A 17,366-nucleotide genomic window follows, 5' to 3' on the forward strand; every position below is an offset into this window, starting at 1 on the left:
TACGTGCTCTTACTACTACTTCTCTACCTACTTCTGCCTACTTCTCTCAGGTATTCTCCAACCATAGCCATGCAGATAAATTTGCATTAGACCTTATACAACATGCCACTCTCCTGAAAAGAGCTGTCCCGCTTCTAATCAAGTAGTGTAGTGTTGCCATAGTAATTTCTTCTCACCTGTCTGTGAAATGTCTACGCTACAGCATCACCGCGAGCCCTATCTTCCAGAGAGCTTTCTGATCCTGACTGAGACGCTGATCTTTGAGAGGACAGCTGGTCAGCAGCGAGAGCCTCAGCCTACAGGATTGCCAAGCTGTGTTCGCTGTCTTGCTCCCAAAGCCTTTGCTGAGGGTGCYAGTGTCTAACTACCAATTTGTAAACCACTAGTCCGGGCGTGTATGGCCACCATGTCCTGTCCCTACGTAAGGGTGGCATTACAGCATAATCTGAACCTTTACCCTTGCTATGCCTGAGGGGAGGAAATCCAGGTGCTCCAGAAAGAAGCCGTAGCGTGACGAGGCCCAGTCCAGAGAGCGGGGGCACCAAAACGCTGTGGTACCCCGCGTTGTGCAGTCTCAGCACCACCYCTTTGCTTTAGGTCCTTCATGTAGAACATGGGCAGCAATGTTCTCTCTCGCTAGCAAACCTTCCATTTAGATAAATGTATTTTATGATGCCCAGTGGGGCCRTATAACTATCAGATACATTGGAATAGAAAACTAGGAGCCAAAAAGACAAATACATTAAGAATCAGTGAAACACTGCGACTGGCCATCAAAACCATCACCTGTCCCATTCAGCATCACGAAACCGCTGCGGTCCTGTGCTAAGCAACCTCTTTCCTACCTGCTCTCAGGTCAGGGCTCACCTGACTGGCCCTGATGTTTAACGTTTGAGTGGGGATAGGTGTTTTCTGGGGTGCTGTTGCRAACTTCTGCTCTTGCTTGTGACATGACTTGAAAGCAGGTGACATATAAGTGAGAATTTGTTAGCTAAGTTTCAGCCTTGCTAGTCGTCCTGTAAGAATGAATGTCCGAGGGTTCGAGGGTCACCTCCAGTTTTGCCCCCTTTAGGGGACAAGCTGCTTGGTGTGGGGCCCGTGGCRCTTAGCCGTTGGGTGACAATTGTGTAATTTGGCATGTATTCATCTGCCTTCACTTTAGCTGACACTGTGCTTTGCATCTTTTTCTCTTTTGAGTCTTTCTGGCAGACTCTTCATCAGGTAATAGTGGAGTTACCTTCAAAACTTAAAAATGACTGCTTAGTGGTGGAAACAATAGTTTCAGCACTTAAAATCCCAAGCCCAGCTTAAGTGTGTGTGTGTGTGTGTGTGTGTGTGTGTGTGTATAACAATAGGCGGAGAGAACAAAAATATAGTAGCAATTGCATAAAGGCATCTTCACTCTTTGAGCCTGTTCTGTGCTGGCGGTGTACAAAATTGGTATGAATTACAAGCATACTGAAGAGATTTGAAAAAATAAATCTGCAACAAGTATGTTGTTCTSAGTAGTTGGTGGAGGTTGTGGCTCRCTCCCGTCTAACTCCAAAGCAAGAAGCAATAGGGCTGTTTAAAATTTGTGGAAGCAATTAAGGAAGAAGCGCTGGTGTCAGGAGGCCTATTCAAAATTCCAGAGCTGTTTTATGGACTCCCGCTGAAGAGCGCGCGCAGACAGAGGGAGGCCGGCGGCCGCACAGCAAGAGCGGCGCGGAGAGGGAGAATATTAAGAAGGTTTGGCCTTTTGCACACTGTGCAGCAGTGAACAGTGTGCTGAAATACCACATAGATGCTGGAGGACGTCTACTGGTATGATGCCAGTTGCAAAAGATARATAAAAAATGAAACAACGTGATCAAAGAATCCTCAGGAATAAATCATTGAACTGTGATCAAGCCTCTGGAAACTCAAGCTAAAGTAGTGAAAATAAAGGATGTKAATGTATGTTTTTTGCATAGACTACAGGAAATTGAATGTCTCCTAAAAGGACCTCTATGGTTTTTCCATTTGTTAATGATAGCTGTGATGTGCTTTRGAGTTCTGCTTGCTTGGCCATTTAGAACTGAAACGTGGATAGTGGTAGGAATAAGGAGGACTGTCTCACAAAGACGTTGTGTTCATGATCTGGCAARGGTTTTTGCAGATGATTATAACGGCTTTTCAACTCGTTAATGGCCTTGTTGCTTTTCTGAAATGGTTCTGGCCCGGATATTAGAGAAGCATTCGTAAAYGAGGTGCGCCGTTCTATCTCGGTGTGCTGAAAGAGCAGGAGTGACTCAGGAAAGTGTTTACGTGCGTGCTTAGGTTGTCATGTTTTAGAAGGATCAGAAATGGTGTGATTCGAAGAAAAAGTTTAAGTTATTACTGCTTCATAAGAAGTAATATTTTTTCTGCATCAGATCCTACATTTGAATAGGATTCTGTTCAGAGCAAGATAAACAAAATTTGGGACCTGTCAGCAAAGATAGTGACCATGAGTATGGTGTAGATGGTGCTGTATGAAACAGAGAGAAAGGTACAGACCTCTCCCATAGATGCACGTGRCCAAATGCTGAGATGAAACTCTCTCATAGCCATACTGAGTAACTTCTGTCAATCTGTTTGTGTTATAAATAAAAAGTGATAGTTAAAAAAATATTCTTGATAAAAAATAGATGGTCTATAAAGGAAAAAATTCTTCGGTCAAGTTTAAATGTGGACTTTTGTTTGTAAATATCTTTTGTGAAAGGCAGTAAATAAATACGAAAAGAATGTAGATGCTAATAGAAAATAGCACTGAATGTTTTTTATGCTAGTGTGGCATAACAGCTTTATGGAACTTTTAAATTTTCATTTTTTCAAGATATAACTAGAAACATTTTTCCTCCAGATTTTTTTGGTAAAAAAAAATAGTTTTTGCAATTGCCACTGCCCTTTTGAAATTCAGTTACTTCAGAGGTTGCGCTCTACATTTAGTTGATTTTCATACTAAAGCAAAACTTCTGTTGACGTGGTGATTTTAGACTTTTTTTTTTTTTTTCGGTTTATGCCTGCTGTTGTCCAACTGACATATTCTGAAACTATTTATATTTCTCCATTTTTTAATAATGAAAGAAAAACTTGGAAAAAATATTGGTTTTTTCTTTAATTGAAGAACAGCCTTAGTTTAGTATGCCAGAAAAATATCCCAAAGAATAGCTSTTGCCTGATGGAGATRTGTGTGTAATGTATGAGTGTATATACACAAAAATACACATTGATACATTTTTATTCATTTTCAACACTGTAAAAATTCAAGTCATGCTTTCAGCATTCTGCAGTTATAATTTCATTCCAGTCTGTGTCATATTCTCCAAACCAAWGCAGAGTGACCTAGCATTGCAGGACATCTTCTTCAGTACTGATATACTGTGAACCAGGAGGAAAAAAATGAAAAAAGCGGGAGGCGAGGGTTGCTCAGATACAAAGCCAAGAGCAAAACTGAGTGTACTTAAGTAGAACATGTGTGTATGTCTTATAGGTCACATACTGCAGGGGATATTTTAGTAACCCGGACCACAAGACCCCAGACACTACTTCAGATGGCAGGGAATGTCTAATGCACACAGTTCTTGGGTGTAGTTATCTGGAAATGCAGAGGGATCAATCGTGCTTGATGCACTGAGCAATTRTATTTTATCCTCTGAAAATTCTTTTACTGTTTAGGGGATAGAAAGTGTGTGAATTTTGTTTTAGCAACAAATATCATTATCAAAACAGCTGCATTAACAAAGTGGATAGGCAGGTATGGTGTAAGACCTTGAAGTTGCTCAGATGTTAGGGAAACTAGCCCATAAAATAAACGCATTTTAGGAATTTTATTCGAACTAAGAAAAAGTGCATCCTTGGGACTTTGCAAGTCTTTGAGAAGAAGCATCACCAGCCTTCCTTGGCTACACGCAGGTCCCAACCCGGGAAAATGAACCCAGAGCCGGGCAGGAAGGTGCGAAGCAAGGAGAGTACAGTGTGGGATTTAAGGGTGATAAATACCAGACTCCTTGACAGAAAAGRGAACCGTGCTTAGTGCCCTGCTGCAGGCTGGGTTTTGGATACGCTGACGGGGACTTGCGCTTCCCGCAGGCTTAGCGCTTGGAACGGGCCCTGAGCTGGCAAAGCCSCGCTGCCAATTTTGCAGGCCAGCTTAACAACCAACTGTCATGGCACTGGAGGSTTTTATTCCTATAACGCATCTTGCTGGAACTAATGCTGTGCATGGCTGGTTTTTCCCTGCTTGCTTCATTAGCCCTTTGATTAAACCATCTATGATGGTAAGGCTGTAAGAGACAATTACTGATTTCATTAGTAAAGCGGCAACATGCACCTAAAAAAGAGCATCTGGTAGCTGCATGTGCAGGTTCTCTGGTGCAGCTGGAGCCCTCTCAGCTGGCTCCTGCTCACCCCCGCTGCCAGAAGCCTCTCTCAGGCTTCTGCRGTGTATCTGCATGTGGTTAACTTCACGTATTTCATTGTGCTATTGATGCTTTGACCAAAATGTTGGAGGGCATAGTTCTACTCTACTGAAAAGCAAGACCATCTGCAAACATCAAACATCTATGGATGTGCCCAGATATGGGCAGTCAGCTCAGGTTTGGATAGCTGAGATTTTATGTCCTCTCCAGATTTAAGGCAGCAAAGGAAAAACTGTGCTGTAGCGCTTGAACATGTCCCACAGGGACCTCCAGGCTAAAAAGAAGCTTGAAGGAATAAAACAAAACCAGTAACTACCTCTAATTCTTTCTGTTTTATTTTGCCAGTGTAATTAGGAAGGTGACGCCGCCTGGCGCTCAGAGCAGGGGGCTGGGACGCTAGCAGTCAGTGTTTGCTACGAGTTTGCCTCGCCTTCCTCTTGCACTTCAGACTCTTYCATCTCTGAGGCAGTAATTTCCTAGCCTGTGAAACAGAGGTAAAAATAGCCAGCACTGGAAGCGTGTTTTTGAAATCCTGGAATGAAATATGTGACATAGATGCCAAATTTTGTTAAACTGAAAGAAACCTTATCAGATGATGGGTTTGAGATTCAGGTCATTTTGGTTAATCATTTCAGTCTGGGCGGCTGAGACTGTCCTCAGGAGGAAGGCAGAGTTGGTGCTGGTCTGCTGGGGAYGGTGAGGAGGAACAGACCCACCAAACAGAAAGGACTGGAGACGGTTCCTGRTTCTCCAAATGAAGCCAGAGTGAATTGTATCTGTCCAGTGTTATCCGCTTGTCATTTTCTACTCTCCCTATTTCCAGTGTTACTATTTAGCCAACGTTTTTCCTTGCTCTTTCTGATTTTCACTCCACGGAGCTTGTCGTTGTGAGGTGTGTGACGGCTTGTCCTCTAAGTTCCTCCTCCTGCTGGAGCCAGTCAGGGTTGTGGGAGCTTGTTCAGCCCTTCCTGATACAAAATAAGCACCTTTTTATTGAGAAAGTCAAATGCAAAATTCCCACGAAAAGAATTCGCTGCAACTATATCTGCAAAATTTGCAGGTGATAAGAAATTAGGCAGGCACAGTGGGGGCTGGCCTCAGAGCCCACGTGAGTACTGTTAAGCGAAAAATCATGCCTGTGGGGGTTTGTGTAAATGAGATCACATATGCTACACAAAATCAAAGCCAGTGTTTATTCTTCACCCCATCCGTCACTCCATTAGCGTGGTTCCATTCACACCCAAAATGGAAAAGCAGGATAAAAATGTTTGGAAAATAAGCGAGGCAAATTATTGTGCTACAGGAAGATATTTCTGTTTTTTTCAAATGTATTCACGAATTAATTCAGGTAAGAAATTATTCTGACAGGTAGAGAGTAAAGTTTACTCCCGTGGGATATTTGTGCTTTATTTAGGACTTAAATGAAGCGCAAAAGCTTCTGAAAGACAGAAAATCCTTCATCGCGGAACAGAACCCTCTGAACTTAAAGCACAGGTAATCCAGCGCCACCTTCCCCCGACGCGTTTGGAGCTGTTGCCCCAGAGCAGCGAGAGGCACCGGACCCTGGTGCCGTGCCTCGCCGTGCGGGACGGCGGGACGGGGTGCCGTTCAAAGCCCTTTCCTTTGTTTTCCTTTGTTTTCCTTTGTTTTCCTTTGTTTTCCTTCGTTTTCCTGCGTTACTGTCTGTTGTTTGCAGCGCACGGGAGCTGTGCGCTGGCTCTTCCGAGCTCTTCCGTGCGGCGGGCTGCAGTTCATTTTCTCTCCACGCGTAAATGGTCTTTTTTTAACCTCTCCTTTGCACACTTCAGAGGTGTCAGGCTCCCAACGAGGATAAATACTCTTTAGAAAAACAAATGATTGKTTTTTAAAACCTTCCATTGCTGTGAACAGGCTTCTAAACAGAGCCAGGCACCCGGTGTAAATTATGACAGCCCTGAACCACTCGTAGCTGCCGGAGCACTTTTTAATGTGTGTTTTTCCCATAAATGAGTAGTCTTCTATTCTTCCCATGGTTAAAACATGGGCACGAGCTATGCACATTGTGCTTACATTCCAGCGTGGAAATAYTATTGCAGAACCTGAGGTAATTACCCGGTTGTTCCTTTTATTGCATGCAATTACAACAGAACGCTAAAGGAATAGTTTATAGCAACTTAGTGTAAAATAAGGTACATGAAAGCTGTGGTTAGATTAGGTGATGTTTACGTTTCTCCAGTTCCAAAAAGAAAAGGCTTTTGCAAAGAAACATACGCACGTCTGCCATATGCTAACTTACTTTTCCCAAGTAGTTTTTCAGGTAAACATCCAAGGCTTAGTCCCAAACTGTTGGGAATCAGCTCTGCTCTGCTGAAGTCAAGGTGAGCTCCCCTCTGACACCAGCTGATACCTGACTTACTGCCTATGAGCTGGGAAGTGTTTCTTCCTCCCCCAGTGTGCTTTATTTCAGATATCATAGCATTTCTTGTGTTTTAGACTGGCATATGCAGGACAGAATTTATCCCAGAGGGTTTCTGAAGCCTAATTTACACAGCATTTTTAGCACAAAGAACGTTACCTCTTCTATTACAAATACTTAATACGTGATATTAAGTCTTGATACATCGAGACTTATCCCCACCCCTTTGGACCACATCCCTTTTTTCTGTATGCGTATTTTACGTACGTAGATACAGGGTTGGGTTGCTTTGTTACGTTGACGTTCACATTGCTTAGTTATATTTATGGGACCTGGCCTTCTTTGTGCTTTTTCATCCAATTCCCTTCTTCCCTGACATATCTGGGGGGAAACATAGGGGTTTTGCTCTCTCCTTAAACWGTGTTTGTACCAGTACAGATTTACTGCCTCAGAGTGAGTTCGGGTGACTTACCTGCTGCTCAGCGGCCATGTGAATGACTAGGCTGTCTTGTGTATCCGTGTACTGCTTCTGCTCAACCAGACAGAAAGGGTTTAATGTGATTATTAGCAGAGGTAATGGAGGGAGTCCCGTTGATCAGAGCAGGACCTGAATCAGACCCTTCTTTTTTCCCAGCAGTCACATGGGACACTTTTATTATTATGGTCTTTTTTTCTCCCCCCCCCAATCCGAGTGCACTGCAGACTATTTTCCTGTCATTATCCAAKATTTTTTGGAAGGAAAAGTTGCATCTTAAAATAGAGATTACCTTGCTGAGATTTATTCAGCTGACCATTTCCACTTGCTCTAATAAGCTCGAAGAGGTTGATTTCCTCCAAAAGTAAATAAAGAGAAAACCTGGAGGTRCTCAGAAACATTGTGATATTTTTAATTGCACTGTGCATCATTAGAAGTATTCACGCATTGCATACATTACTGGCTGGAAATCTCCATTCAGCTTTAATAGCTAATTACAGCAGTGACCAGGYATTCACAGGACACACTCATGCTTATCGGATGTGACAGGTGGATATGTCTGGACYTCTGATTCATCATTTTGTATATCCTTTCTGAAAGGCTATGCTATCACTTTGCAAATAAACTGTAATTCTGCCCTGGGCCCCACTAGTCACAAAGGAAAGGAGGAGAAAAAAGCCCATGTGCACCTGAGAAGCTCTGTAGCGTGGATACTGGCTGGAAGYACCAGAGGCCAAGGAACCTTTTGAGACTGGCTTTCTGCAAAAGGGCTGTTCASTCCTTGGAGGAGGGAGCAGAGGGGACAGGTTGGTTCTGTGCTGTGCCTCCTGCAGCCGCGGCGCTGAAGGCAGAGCTCCAGGGGACGGAGAGCGAGGTGCCTGCAGGCCCTCTCCACCGCCTGACTCGCGCTGCCGCGTGGGCTGGGGAGGCTCCTGACGTACCTGTCACGGTCACAGCCCGCTCTGGTTGAAGCGGGGCTCTCCGAGACACGTAGCGACTGCTCTGCAGTCCATAGACGTCCTAGCGCGCGAGSGAGCCGTTCCCTCAGGCACCTTCTGCCCTTGCAGCAGGCACGCGCGCCGGCGCGGTCTGTGACGGGTGGCGGCAAGCTTGGCGTGATGCTCTCTGGACTTGGGTGGTCTCCAGGTCCTTCCTGGGCCCACTGTGCCCTTCGCTGGTGTCGGCCTCTGTGAGAAACGTATTACCTGCGTTAACGCAGATTTTGCTATGTTGCACTTAACAAAAATTCTTGTTTTCCCTTGAATGAGATCTATGCCTTCTCTCTAAAAATAAGTATTTTATCTTAGCTGAACAGAACGTTAGTCAACTGGAGCAGACGTTTTCTACCAGCCTGTCTAAAAGAAAAAAAAAAATCTCTTCTAGGGGAGTAAAAGGAAGCAGTCAGCTGCACTGCTTCTTTAGCAGCGTRAGAAGAGGTGGTGTCTTCTCCACTAGGTGCCAGAACCTGTAGTTCTGCAGGAGTCGGAAACTTTTGTAGGTTATGCTAAAAATACATACTGGCCCCGTATGTGGGCAGACATCACACACCCAGCCAACATGCGGACATTTTAATTACATTACCAAAAAATGTTCCTTCATCTCAGTGGGGATCTTTACAAGTAAAGACCGAGTCGTATGTAGCATGGAGCTGAGCCCTTGCCCCACCTSCAGAAAAGAGATCACGCAGACACACAGTGCTGGAAGTGACTTCAACTGGTCATCCAATGCATCTTCCACAAGTCTGGTAGGATCAGCTACAGTTAGACCAGGCTTGGTGAGATATGTGTAAGCCAGTTTCCAAAGCAACTTCTGAGCACACAAGTACCATTCCTGTGTATCTTGTTCCAGTGTATAATAATTCTTAGACGTTAGAAAGATTTTCTTCCTAATATCTAACTTTAATCTTTTTTGCTGTAAATTAAATCAATTATTTCTTGTCTCAGAAACAGTGGATGTGGAGTACAATTGATTATCCTTCTTTTTATAGCAGTCTTTTTAAGGTTCTTTTTTTTWTATATATCAGATGACTAGTCTCCTTTCAATCTTCTCTTTCTCAAAATAAAAAATTTCCATTGCTCTAAGCTCACCACAGAGGCTGTGTTTTCTAAATCTTGTCATTCTTTTGTCTCTCCTTTGGATTTTGCTMAGGTGGCTGCTGGAGCATTTCACTACCTGAAACCTGACCAGCATCAAGCAAAGTGGGATAACAATGTTTCATAAATATGTCAAAAGCGGAGAGAATAGACAGGCACTGGCCTAGCCAAAATGTTGATTTGTTTTTTTAAAGCCTAGAATAAAGTGAGGAGTGGAGTTTCTTCTGCATTATAGATTTTTCTACCAGTTGTCCRATTTTGACCTTTACTGTCTCCAGGAGGCAGCTATTGACAACCTCCAGCATATTAAAACAATTTGGGCATAGGTACCCAACGAGCAAGGCTCTTGGTCTCTGCACGACTTCATGCACTATTTTTCTCCTTGGAATGGTTCAAGCGTTTTCTTTTTTGATGTTCAGTCACGCATACCTAAAGCTTACAAGAAAACGGCTTATCCTTTCTGTCAAACAATGGAGTCTTACATGTTCCTGTATTCTTTAAGTCTGAGTTTCCCCTAAATAACTGTKTGTACTTTGATTTGGATTTCAGTTTAAAAAAAACATTAGCCTGATATTCACTCAGCGTTGACAGCAACGGCCCATTCATAGAATTTGAAGTCCTGAGGGTAAATAGCCCATTCCCTCCAGTGTTCATTAAAAACAAWTGCAGTTTGTGCCCTTTATCTATTCCCCCTTAAAAACCCTTTGCTACATTGCTTGCTAGCGAACGTGRCGTTATTTATTGTTTAATTGCTGTTTCATACTTGGCATAAAAGATGTAGAATAGACTGTGACTGCTAGAGGAATGGTTATTAGTAATGAACAGGAGAGAAAGACCCGCGGCATCAGTGCTCGTGGAAGTCCTGTTTCTCGTTCGGCAGGGTTGGGTGCCGTTAGCCGCGGTGGCGAACCCTCGCCCAGCGAAGCGCTTACCAGCGTTCCTCTGCGGCGCTGCGCTAGGCAGAGATACCGTTTTCTGACTTGTTTCTATTGTTTTGAAATGAGATCTACCGTATGCGGACGCGACCTCTCCAAAGGAGCTCCACGCTTGATCATCCTCATCGTATTTAACTGGGGTTTATAGTGTCCACTTGAGTGTGCTGACACAGTGGGTGAGAAAATAGAGAATTAATCTTCTATCACATTCCCTTCTGTAGAGAAATTTCCTAATTAAACATAGCAGAAAATTACTTTAAAAGTAGCAGGGGGAGGAAAAATCCTTTCTCCACTGTGGGCATGGGCAATATTAATTGAAAAAAGTAATTTATTCATGCAAAGCTTCTAACTGCACTTTGCGTCTGCAGTGATTTTCCTAACGTGGAACTAGCTTTGCCCCCAACAAGGACTTGCGTTAGGAAAATAGCAGAATGTACTGTAATTACTGGTTTGCTTCTGGTTGGTTTGCTTCGGCTTTTCTGTTCGGATTTATCTCTGTTTCCAAAGTTCAGAAAAATCCCTTGATAATTGCCTCTTCTGTAAGATCTTCTCACTGTAGTGGTTGTCACACAYGTCGAGAATTTTCCATTTTAATATTCTGGTCTATTAGTTGCTAAGAGCATAGATAAGATTAAAAGATCTGAAAGCCCCCTTTTTTAGTGTTTTTGTTTTAAAATGACAACTTTGAATGTATTACGCTGTTCAGGAAGAGAAATCGGAGGGCGCAGCATTGCAGGTAATGGTATGTAAATRACCATTCCTGCTTGAAAACCAGGGCCACGGTGGGGTGGATTACGCAGGGACCGATATAATCAGTATTCTGGGTTTTGCATCTGAAGAAGGGGGATTGCAGATATCCAGTCAACTGCATATTTAAAGAAAACATTCGGTTGTGTGTGGAATAAAGAATGTTTTCACCGTTTTTATGTTAAATATCCCAGTGTTAAGCTGTTTGGACTTAAATAAGGTCAGTGCGTTGGTTTGATGCTTGGCATATTATCTCGGCTTTCGCTCGTGCAGCATGACGCGGTAGCGCCAAGTTTGTAGCGTCAACTCTCTCCCGCGCCCTTTAATGCTTTTATCTGCGGAAAGCTGCTCACACGCAGCGGGAGCTCAGGGAGAGCCAGTCCCTGGAACGTAAAAAACGTAGTATGGAAAAGCTCGTCATCCCGCGGGCTCCTGCGTCAACCCGCTGTGCGCAGGGGCTGGCAGCCGGGTGGCGCGGGAGGACGTGCCGGCGCGCGCGCGAGCGCCCGTGTTCTGCGTAGCGCCGCCGCGCGAGCCGCGGGGCTCGGCTCTAGCGGTCCGCGCTGGTCGTGGGGTGGGGCAGGCGGGCCGCGATTTCCCCCGAATAAAGCAGGAAAGAGTCCGGAAGGTGACGGTACAACGTGCTTTTCTCTTCCATAGCCAAAGCTCGTTGCCCGTTCTGTTTTTTAAGCGTTTTTTAAGTGCTGCTTTCGTGAGGAGACTGATGGTCAATACTGAGAAAAGAAAAGGACGTGTTTTCGGCAGGTGTTTGAGACAATCTTTCTTGTCTCGGTTCATTTTCTATAACAAACATTTTTAAAAATTCTATTTTTGAACAGGAAAAAATAAGCCTCTGTTATACAACATCTACATTAATGGATTCATTTTATCAAAGGCAGAAAATAGCTGTGTTACTAAATATAATTAATGCATCCAGAGTTTGGAGAACATTATGCTAAATGTTCATGATACATTCTCTGTCCCCTTGGGCAGTAGCATATGATCAATTTTGCTACTCTGTCCTTACCTAATTATTGGTGACGCTAATGAAGGGAAATAGAGAAAAACATGTTTTAGTAGGTTAATAAGCCATCCAGAAAATTACATTAGCATGATCAGTCCTTAATGATTATGGTTCCTCATAGTATTAGATCACCTGAAAGGTGTTTTTAGTAGGAGACAGGAGGGGAAATTGATATAATTTTGTAGCTATTCTTGCAGGTGTGCTCAGTTGATTTTTGATAAGAGTATACCAGTCAAAACTTCTGCTCAGGAGTTTGGACTCTTGCAAACATTGCTGTAATTACTGAAGCTGATTTATTTTATCACATAATCATCTAGAAGGGCGGCAGATACAGGCAATTCTCTACTTTCTCTCCTTCGCAAGTGCTTGTGGCATTTGTTTTCTCATGGTTTGGTCACGTGCAAGTTCTGTGTTGCTTTTCGTAAGTTTTTCATGAATAACCTGGCAGCGTCAAAGCAGTCTGAGCAGCTTCCAGCCCGCATTTCCCTCCGTTCTCTTTCACTTGAGGATACACCTTCGTTTGCAGTCCAGTACCTGGTTTAGCRTCTGTCAGGTGTTTTTCTCATTTGTTTGTTTTTTTGTCCTGTTGATGCTGCTTTAGGTGCCTGCATGTGCCAGTACCGCAGCATACTTGGGACATGTGTATTTTGATAAAAGCCTTTCTCTTAAAGCATGTCCAAAGCATTAAAAATGGAGGAGGAAAGCTCCTCAAACATCAGAATCATCTTTTAAGTAAAGGCTTTCCCCAAATTAGGCTGAATCACAGTCCTCCCTTTTAATTTGTTAATTACACTTCTGCGATGGTAATGCAATCAGCGGCGCAGCTAACGCGTCCGCGTGTGCGAATCGATGTCAGTGAGGACGCGCGTGCTTGCGGAGCGCGGCGTCCCCCAGGTGCGCGCGGCCGCGGGGCGGCTGGCCGGAGCCGTGCCGGGGGGCGAGCTCCGGGTCCTCGGTCCCCGCGCCCCCCGGGCTGCGCGGCCCTGCAGGTGGCAACGCGCCCGGCGGTCTCCTCAGGGTCAGTCACTACGAAGTGAAAGTGAGACCCGCCGTTCGCCTGCTGGGCTTCCAATTTCCTGCGTATACAGTGCATTAAAACAAAGYGAAATTAAATGTTTAAACCTTTCATGCCATATGGCTCACTTTGCAGCGTAAACACACATGTAAAATTATTCTCAGAGGGGCAGCCCTGTTCTGGTGTAAGTGTGTTCAGACCCACTGCTCTCTACTGCATATATCAACACTGAGTTTGACCTGCCACACTCGCGCTGTTTGTCCTGTTAGCAGAGATCTGGGAWTTTTTTTTCCATATACTGTCGTATAAATTCTGGCTGACACCGTACAAAAATGGAAAGCACGATTTATCCGCAGACGAGGCCCGGTGAGGCTCCTTCTCCAAAATCTTTGCCACTCTCCTAGGAGAGGCTGTGCCACTCATTAAACYCTTGCCTCTCTGCTAAGATTGCCAGCCACGCTGCCTGTGTTTCTGATGATTTTTGAACTGTGGACACAACATCAGAGAGGAGTACAATAAACCAGTAATGGTGCTATTCTCACAGGGCCTCGATTTGCCACTAATGATAACGAACACGCAAAGGAAAAACAAGTTTCTGCTGTTTTTTCCCCCTTTGTCCTGACAGGWTGTCATGCTGCTGGACATTTTCAAAGTTAGCTGATGTAATATGYATTTRTGTTTTTTGAAGAACAGGGCTATGTAGAAGATAGGATCTRTGTTGCATAAATATTCTATCTTCTCATATAGGACTTAGAAACTTTACAGTCATCCTTGCATTAGCTTCTGGCAAATATTATATTACTTTCTAGCACATACCTTAAGGGCCTGCTCTCTTGTGTATCCTGAGCTACAGCAGAGGCACTAGTACTACCAGTCTACAGACTTGGGAAGACAGCTGTACATGTGGTGGGAGAGAGATTTTTACAGCTAGCTTTGAGCTGAATTTTCTTCTTTCTTAAATGGAAATTCTCACTTATAAACAAACAAACAAACGTAGGGATGCCCTGTGTCTGTGCAAATTAAGAGAATCCAGCTCAGAGGTGATAATTATGAGTCAGAGAATKATAGTATGGAAATAGTAAGTTATCCTGGGGCAGGAACTGTGAAGGRGGGGTGGTGCGGATTGCCTTTGCATGCCGGCTTGACCTCTGAGCAAGAACAGGCAGATAAGGAGACATCTACCCTGGCTCCTTGCCAAGAGGGGACAGACCCGCTGAACGTGGATTTTGATGCCAGTTTTGGCACCTATCATGCCGTGGAAATCAGACTGGACCGCATCCTTCTGAGATCCCATTACGGAGTATGAGCTTGTCCCATATCTTCCCAACTTCTGAACCCCAGGCTAGCTCCTGCTCTCAGTTGCATATGTGTAAGCTGCATTAGCACCATGGAAATAAGTAGAAAATAGTGTAAAATGGAAGAAAAGTGGAGTGTGAGAAAAAATGCCAATTCTCCTGTTGAGTTCAGCAAAAGGTGGACCCAGCTCATTTTACAGCAGAGCCACTTTACGCCACACTGATTATGTAAATGAGACATAAGGTAAATTGTACTTTCCCTCGCTCTGACACTCCCTTACATTGCCAGAGTGATTTAAAGAAGCCTTAGTGTAAATTAGTACCAGGACTAGTGTCTGTGGTGTGCGTTTTTGGATTTAAAATCAGTCATTTCCAAAGATAATTGTGCTGCAGCCAGGACTAGGAGTAGCCTCCTAAAATTGGCTAATACCCAGATTTGGGTTTCTTCAGTGGCTTAAATGGAGTGGCGTATTATCTCCACTATAGTCTGCCCAAAAGATAGATTTGATGTCTGCGAGCAAAGACATGAAATTGCTATAGGCTTCTACTCTTATAGCCTGCCACCTATTTGATTTATGTGATAAGTGATCTCAGATGACCCTCMAAGGCACTGAACCATTAGAGAGTTATGTTGCACAGCGATAAGAAATCTTCAGAGATACCTAAATCTTCTTTTACCACTGGGAGTTTCATCTGTTCTGGAATAAAGAACGTTTTTATGTATGATGTTGCTATCTTGCTAGCCATACTAATATTCAAAAGGATACACAGACTTAAATCAATAGCAGAGTGACAAAGACCTTAAAACTAAAGTAGTCGCCAAGTGGATGGTAGACAGCTCTTTTAGGTTTTATCTTTGTTTCTTTCACTCGGTTTCTTGAAAGATGAGTAGCTACAAGGGTTCAAATTCAAGTGTCCTGTTAATCTTTCCACTAGGCTGGAAGCTGGCAAAAGCACCCTTTCAGTGCTGAAAGCCCTGGAAAATCACATCACCCGTTTTGATCTTCCATATTTTAGGCTTTGTGAAATCACGGATTGGATCCTTCTTTATTGTTTTCACTGTATTTCTCTAAACTCAGTGATCAAAGTTCCTCTCAGCCTAGAATGAGTACAAGCGCTTTGGATTTCAGGTAGGGTGCAGGTTCTTGACAGGGGGACAGCACAGCCAGGTGACTACTCTGGTTTACATCCAGCAGCTCCCGCTGAGGAAGGCACTGCTTGTTCTTATTTTTCCTGTTGAACCTATATCTAATGCTGTATTTACCTGATAGAATTTGCTATAAATGCAAGGTTTAATATATAGTACATATGTTCTGTCTGCCAGCTTATCTTTGCATCATGTGTTTAGTGCATCAAGCATAAGATATCCAGTGGCAAGCTCTTGTTTCAGGCAGTGTTGGATCCAGCTCTTCCCCAGACATACAAGAGGAAGACGAGGGGTGCAGGGACTAATCCCTGCTTGTCAGCAGAGACCAAAGATAACAGGGTTGTTTGCAGTGCTGCAGGAAAAGGATGTTTTGGGCCTGCCTTGGCAGTCAGCAGCAGTGATAAAGAGGATTTGTAATCTGGCCTGTTTCCCTTTGCTCTGGCACTGAGGGCCAGCTGGCCACGGAAAGCCCACACTTGACTGTCCTTAGGAGTAACCTCTGGTGGCTGTTTTTCTGACAATAAGAGAAGTGTTTTGACATCGGGTACTTTCCTGAAACGCAGCTTCCCRTCTCCCTTGATGCAGCATTGTGGCTTAATGGTCTGTGCAGGCAGTCTACCTGAGRGAGGCATCGGATGTGGTCTTTTTCTGTTCATCCCTGATCCTAAAAAATCTTCTGGTTCCTTGGAAATGGGACAATGGTGATCTCCTTCCGGGCCATTTAATAACAGCCTTGATGGGTGGCCCTTCATCTTGCATCCACGGAGCTGCGGGCATGTCCACTTGGTTGTTCCGTTCGCACTGTTGGGCRTGTTGAAATACAGGACAGCAGGGACTGATGCCACAAAAGCCTGGGCAGCATTGCAAGCATGTTTACAACAGCTGTATCTATTCCTTGAAAATTTTCCTGCAAGGAAGTGATTTCTCTTTAAAATTAAATTAATGCAGGGGAAAGATGAATGGTCCCCACGTGCTATTTGGCTTTTTGCTCAAAGCTGTTTATGAGAGGAAGCTCTTGGCAAAATTAAATGAACCTCCTCTTCCTCAAGCTGGCAAATTCTCTCAAAGCTGGTCATCTTACACCTTCATAAATCTGAGATGCTGGCATCCCACATGCACCGGGCAAACATTGAATTTAGTAGGGGAACTGCACAAGGGTGCAATAATCACAGCTGTTTCATGTCAGCATTCAGAAAGCTTACAATAGGATTTTATTCAATGAGCCATTCCTTTTGAAACGCCATTAGAGATATTTGCTAGGAGAAACTGGCCTCAACTAATCGTATTTAATTTTTTATCAAATGCGCTGCAGGAGCGGTGGGGATATGCATGAGACAGAAACAAGCAAATATTGTTTATTTAGAATAAATAAACTTTGAGCAAGAATTTAATCCATTCCCTCCTCGCTGCTGTTGTACRAATATAGACAAGTCCCTACAGAGGTCTGTAGAGGTTCGTGTCCTGACTTCAGACCCAGATGCTCTGAGCGATCTCCGGTTGCTCCCACTGAAAGCAGAGAATTGCAATTGGATAGATGCAGAGGAGCAATTCCRTTACCATAAAACCACTCCCATCCCATCTGCCTTTAGCCATATCAGTGAGGTCCAGAGGTTGTCAAGGTTATGCTGCCTCTCCAGTGGAGGTTTCCAGTCCCTGGACTGGATGATACCTTGAAAAAGCCTTTTGCTAAGAAACTGAGCTGTGCAAACTGAGAGCCGTGCAACTTTCCATGAGCCCACTGCTTCCCCCGCAGCAAATGGCAGCTCTTCAGAAGAGCTACCAGAGCTGCGGTCCTGCTTGGCCTTGCATGAGGAAGTGG

At 44.1% G+C, this 17,366-nt stretch overlaps 1 protein-coding gene across 1 annotated transcript in view; it reads left to right on the forward strand.

Moving 5' to 3' along the window:
• Nucleotides 1–13,766, forward strand: part of LOC146599021 (tomoregulin-2-like) — a 66,130-nt gene extending 52,364 nt beyond the window's left edge. Inside the window, exon 5 of the mRNA XM_085299563.1 lies at nt 13,731–13,766. Coding sequence (XP_085155689.1) covers nt 13,731–13,766 — 36 coding nt within the window. The remainder of the gene's footprint in view (nt 1–13,730) is intronic.
• The last annotated feature ends 3,600 nt before the right edge of the window (nt 13,767–17,366 follow it).

This window comes from Rhea americana, unplaced genomic scaffold (genome assembly GCF_003343005.1).
Source record: "Rhea americana isolate MKP2758 unplaced genomic scaffold, rheAme1 scaffold_15, whole genome shotgun sequence".
NCBI lineage: Eukaryota > Metazoa > Chordata > Aves > Rheiformes > Rheidae > Rhea > Rhea americana.